Below are 6504 nucleotides of genomic sequence, written 5' to 3' on the forward strand. Positions count from 1 at the left end.
AATCTCCCTCTCCATAGCTTTTTTGTGTGTGCTGCTTTCCTATTTCCTCTTGCCATCACTTTGGACTTAGAGCCCAAGAAAGAATTGAGCCCTCCTTGACATTTCTTCCTGCCAAACAACACAAGGAACCAGCTCCCCTGGATCACAACAGGAAGCTGCGGGTTGATAAGTGAGAAGCGATTAAGGGAGGGACAAGAGCCTCCTCATTGTTGGGAGGTGGGACCACATCCAGACCTCTTGGAACCTTGCTTTGTCAGTATATTAGCCTTTCATCAGATAAGCCTTGAGCCACATGAGCCATGATGCAGACTGTCCCCTTACAGACACCAGTGGCCTCTTTTCCATCTCCATTCATAAACTGCATGTCCCACCAGGGCAGAGATTTTTGTCTGATTTTTCGCTGCTGTATCCCCATGACTAGAACAGTGTCCAGCACAAGAATGGTATCTAATAAATATGTGTTAAGTGAATGAATTCACCCATTCTATCACCCTTCCCTTGACTCAATCAGAATGGGTATATATTATGGGATAACTACCACGCTTATCCTAGATAAACAGAGATAACTAATATTTGTTATAATTTTTAAAATTTATCTTTATTGTTGAATGTATTACAGATCTCCCCCCTCCCCCGCCTTATATTCCCATTGACTCCCCTTCACCTCGCACCTGCCTACTTGTTATCTTGTTTAAAAGATATGTGTATTCTGTGCTAGGCACTTTATATACATTAGTTCATGTAATCACAATCGTTTTACAGTCGGGGAAACTGAGACTCAGATGGAAATCCCTTGGTTGAGGATATATGGCTGGAAAGTGGTGAAGCTGGAATTTCTCACTGCCCGATTCTAAAACTTATGCTCTTTCTACACCACATGGAATTTCTGCAGCCTCATCCCTCACCATAACTCAAACCATAACTTCAGTTATCATGTACCACTTGCAGTTCCTTGAACATGCCACATTCTCTCTCATGAACTCCTTTGCCTGGGGCAAACTTAGCTGTGCCCTCTGTCTGGCTGATTCTTCCTCATCCTCCCTCTGGGAGGTTTTCTTGAAACGATGCTCTCCAAATGGAGTAGGTTTTACTCTGTGTTCTCACAGCCCTCTTTGCAGCCCTCTGTCATAGGCCATATCCCAGGCATTTTAGATGCCAATCTGTGTGGCTCTCTCTACTCGATGGTGAGAGGGTCAAGGGCAGGAACCGTCTTCATAAGAGCTGCTATTTATTGAGTGCTGCCATGTACTCACTGACCTTGTGTAATTCTCAGCCATCACCGGAGATGGGTATTATGATGCTTGTTTTACAGATGAGCTCATAGAAGCACCGAGAGGTTGAATAACTTTCCCAAGGTCACCCTGAGTAAGTGGCTAAACCAGGAATTGAACCTAGAAATATCTGATTCTAAATTCTTTTCACTTCATCAGAACCATCTCCAGTGCTTACAGCTCAGCTGTTGGGATAACCAGATAAATACCACCTGAACAATGAGATTAGCGAGCTAATACAGGCTCACACAAACTTCTTTGGGGGAACATTTGAAAGGGGAGAATTGGTTCTTTCTGGGGGTGGGGTTAGAAAGGCTTCATAAAGTTGCCAGAATGCTTGCAAACTTGTAAACTGGTTCCATAATGATGGTTGAAGATGAGAGATAGATCCCCGCATCAAGTACGGGTGGTTGGTTTTGGGGGCCACAGCAGCCATTGCCAAGGTTACCACTGCTTCCAAATTGGTCTATCTGGGTGCTAAGCATTTAGCCCAAATGTCTGCATGTACCTGCTCAAGTCATGACTGGTAACAAGGCAACTTAGTCAGCAATTGTTTCATTAAAGTCGTGTGTTCATGTGTGTATGTGTGTGTGTAAACTATTTTACATAATCATAGTTTTCATCTTACACACTATACTTTAAATTTAAGTGAAATCAGTACATTTTCAAGCTCACAGCTACATGGGGTAGGGTAGTCACTCCTCATTATGTGTTACATCTCTTCCTGCTCTTGTCCCTTAACTGCACAAGTGTCACTGGAGGCTGTTTTCTCTATATTCTCTTCTTCAGGGAATGTGCCTATATTCTAGGCTTGGACTACAGTAAAATTCCTAGAAAATTAATCTTAAAACTCCAAGCAAAGCATGGCTTTGAGATGTATGGTACAATTCCTTCTTTGTCTGCTCCAGAGGGCATTTGCAAGGAAGGCACAGTGGGCAGCCAGATTCGGTCCTCGCTGTGGCTCTGGCATCAGGCAATGAGGAAACTTCTGAACTGCCCCATTTCCTGGCTGCGTGGCTTTGGGCAAGTTATTTAACCTCCTTCCAGCCTACATCCCTGATCTATAAAAGAGTGAAAATAATAGTATCCCAGTAAGAGGATTATTGTGAGTACTAATGAAATGAGGCAAAAACACGTACATAGTGACTGGTTTGCTCTAAGTTGCCAGCAAGTGCTAGTTGCAATGATAATTATTATTACTCTCATCTTTGGCAGGATGGAGCCATTTAGGGGACAGTGATTTGAAACCTTTGAAGTGCTATGAAAATGTGAAATATTATTATTGTGCATAATGTGGAGTGAAATCCAGAGACGTGAATAAGAAATCAGGAAAGCTAGATCCTAATGGCACTCTTGCCACGAAGCCTTGATGTGACCTTGGGCCAGGCTCTCTGCAAGCCTCCTCTTTCTACTTGTAGATGAAACAGCTTGGTTAGATTATCTTTTGGGCGGTAAGGGGAGTTTTCAATAAGTTCATTTTTTTATTTTTAAATGTTTTCAATTGAAGGGTGATTAGATTATTTTGAAACTTCACCCCAGCTCTGAAATGCTATGATTTGATTCTGTACTGGAGCAAATCTTACACGGTCCCTGGAACAGAGTAGGTCAATACATACTACATATATCAATGGCCAAAGCTCATCTCTGAGGTTGAGAGAAGTTAACCCCAACTGCAACAATCAGAAATAGCAATCTGGGGGAATTCAATAAAAAGGCAAACTTACTCCCACACACATCAGAAATCTTGAAGGACAGCATTGTGGCAAAAGATAATGACATACCTGTAATAGCAACCCAGTAGTCCTGCCCTTACCCATAATTTTGCTTTCTGTGCTTTTAGTTACCTGCAGTCAATTGCAGCTCAAAAATGTTAATTTTAGAAATAGAAATAAACACTTCACAAGTTTTAAATTGCACACCGTTCTGAGTAGCGGAATAAAATCTCAAGTTGTACCGCTCTGTTCCTCACCTTAGGTGAATCATCCCCTTGTCCAGCGTCTCCATGCTGTGTCCGCTTCCCCCTCCCCATTAGTCACTTAGTAACTGTCTTGGTTATCAGATCCACTGTGTGGTATCGAAGTTTGTGTGTTCAAGTAACTCTTATTGAACTTACGAATGGCCCCAAAGCCATTCAGCATCACAAAACGTAGTGATGCTGACAATTCGGATGTGCCAAAGAGAAGCCGTAAGGCGATTCCTTTAAGTGAAACGGTATGAATGTATAGGAAAAACATAGGATATATAGAGTTGGGTACTATCTAAGGTTTCAGGTATCCACTGGAGGGGGGTGTCTTAGAGTATATTCCCCACAAAGAAAAAGAGACTACTATACTGAACTAATCAGAAAAAAGACCAGATTATGCCCAGCAGGAAAGTGGGTGCAAGACCCCTTAACATTTTTTGGGATGTGGCTTTGGATAGTCATGTTCTGGCAGCTCTCCCACACAGCTTGCCGTACTGAGTACCTGCTCTGTGCAGATGTGGTGGTAAACGGGGCCACGGAGACACAGTCTGGTCTGCAGGTGCTGACAAACTAGTGGATAAAGCATTTTAACTGTGGGAAATACTTTTGCCTTTTCTGCATTCTCCTGTATGCTGCTTACATTGTTCATATATTGTCTATTATTCTGTGGAATCATAGCTGTTTGTGTATTCAGCTCCAGGTTGCTTCAGCCCGCCAGCAGCTTCTGGATGTTAAATATTATCTCTTCATGTGAGCTGTAGCTGCAGGAAGAGTTGCTCTTTTACCTCCTAATGAGCCCTGGAACTGGTTTGCAGGGCAGTTATTGATTCTTTCTCTTTCTTCCCAGAGGGCTGATCAGTTCAGATTTAGCTGTTTGGTCTTACTCTTCCACAGGACTCAAATTTTATTTTTTCTGTCCACTTTTCCCCTAATAAAACAAAATATCCAGATGATAACAAAAACTAGATAGTATGGTGTGGTGGCAACACTTTGAGGGAGAGGCAAAATATTTCTTTTGCTACTATAGCAACTACTATTAAATGCCTTGTCACTTACCTTTGAAGCTCTTTGGAAATGTGAAAGCTATTTTGCATATACTGGTAAGTGTTGAAAATCACCTCCATTATCTAAGACACTTTCCTCTTCCTCTAAGATTCTTCTTAAAGAGACTTTAACTATTTTCTTCAGATATCGTTATAAATGTAGGATGCAGTATTGATAGATTTCTCCAAACTCATTGATTCTCATATTCCCTGAGAATGACAAGGACATTATGAAGACCACAATAGAAAACATTTACATAAAAATACTTAATCAAAAATAAAAGACTTGCCTAGCCAGTTTGGCTCAGTGGATAGAGCGTCGACCTGGGGACTCAAGGGTCCCAGGTTCGATTCTGGTCAAGGGCACATACCCAGGTTGCGGGCTCAATCCCCAGTGGGGAGTGCGCGGGAGGCAGCCAATCAATGATTCTCTCTCATCATTGATGTTTCTATCTCTCTCTCCCTCTTCCTTCCTCCCTGAAATTAATAAAAATATATTTTTAAAAATAAATAAGAGACTTGATGCTTACAGATACTTCAACAATTCATTGGAGAAGCATACATTAAGTTCCTAAAAGTGTTGCAAAGTACTACAAACACAACGAGGTTACAGAAATGGTTGCTGCTTGCAAGGAGCCCCATTAAAAACTGCTGGCTTCTTTATATCTTGTATAAATACCTAATATTTTACAAAACATTTTCCACATATAATAACTCATTTTATCCTCAGTACAATCAATCCTGGTTTCACCCTTCATAAACTTGAGATTTCTTATTGCGCACTATTACTTGGCAACCAGAATGTTCGTTTTGATAATGCTAATGTTAGTATTTCTCCATTATTGCTGGTTTGATTTTATGTGCCTAATGACTTAAGAGTTTACAAAGTGTCTATTGGAAAGAATTGTTTTTCCATTTTCTCACCTTCTAGTCCTTGTTCCTCCTAAGAGCGACAGGAGTTAAAATGACTTCAAATTCCCTGTGAGTGCTCTTAAGATAAAAGTGGTGACCTGGTTCTTGAATTTCTTTCCCACCAAAGCCTGTGGGCAGTAATCTCAAAAGTTCATTTCTCCTTCATATTTGTTCTCTATTTTTTTTCTTTATTCTACTCCTGATCATTCTTTCCAGGTCATTTGCTATCTTGCACTCTTGTTTCCATCAAAAAATAGAAATAGAATTTAGCAACTTGGGGATTATCCTGCCCAAGGTTTTCTCTTTATGGAGGAGAAAACTAGGGCCCACAGTCATCAGATGTCAGTGCCAACGCCAGACAAATAGATAGTAGAGCTGGGCTTGAACCTGAGAGGCAATACTCTGACCAGATGACCTTCAAAGAGATCATGCTGCCTTTGAAGCTACCCGTCAAATGAAACATACTTCCCAGGATAACATGTGCTTCTCTCATACTGGCAGCATGTTGACATTTGATTACTGTTGCAACAGAGGTCTACCTCATTGTATAATATTTCACAGATTATATTGTTATGTTTTCAGTTTTTCCAGAGTGTACCTGTTCAGCTAGGAATTATATGACCACTGAATCAATTATTGAGCATCTACTTTGTGCCAGGCACACTACTGGCTTCAGAATTATGAAAACTACCAGGTTTTGGCCTGACTTTAATTGGAAGTACTTTTTGGATTTGTGTAAGCTCATTCCACATTGGATTCCTAGTAACCATATAGTTTTAGTGTAAATGGCCCTGTGAGTGTGAGGAAATTGGTTAACAAGAATTGAACTTCGCCCTGGCCCATGTGGTTCAGTGGTTAGAGTGTGAGCCCCGAGCACCAAAGGGTTAGGGGTTCAATTCCAGGGCAAGGGCAGGTACCTGGGTTGCAGGTTCAATGCTGGCCTGGCAAGGGCATGGGTAGGTGTATCTCACAAGGATGTTTCTCTCTCTCTCCCTTTCCCTCCTTCCCACTCTCTCTAAAAATCAATGGAAAAAATATCCTCGGGTGAAGATTAACAAACGAACAAACAGAATTAAACTCTAATAAGGTGTTGAAGGCAGACATTGAAGCCTTTACCTGTGCGTTTAGGATTTCACATGTGCAGAAGACCCAAGAACCACAATTTAAACGCGACCAAGTGTGATTTTAAAAGGCTCCCAAATTTGCTATAAAAATACCAACAAATGCATCATCTCGGATAATCCTTTTCCTGGGCCGACTTATCTTTCCTTGCCAGTGGGCTCCACCTCCAGGAAGCCTGCGGGACAAGGGACGA

General features: G+C 41.5%; 1 protein-coding gene across 1 annotated transcript in view; it reads left to right on the forward strand.

Annotated features, from left to right (window-relative positions):
• Positions 1-5599: 5599 nt before the first annotated feature.
• LOC102260570 (quinone oxidoreductase-like protein 2) overlaps positions 5600-6504 on the forward strand; it is a 16607-nt gene continuing 15702 nt past the window's right edge. Inside the window, exon 1 of the mRNA XM_005880275.2 lies at positions 5600-5638. Within this exon, the coding sequence (XP_005880337.2) occupies positions 5600-5638 (39 nt within the window). The remainder of the gene's footprint in view (positions 5639-6504) is intronic.

The sequence above is a fragment of the Myotis brandtii genome, unplaced genomic scaffold, assembly GCF_000412655.1.
Source record: "Myotis brandtii unplaced genomic scaffold, ASM41265v1 scaffold630, whole genome shotgun sequence".
NCBI lineage: Eukaryota > Metazoa > Chordata > Mammalia > Chiroptera > Vespertilionidae > Myotis > Myotis brandtii.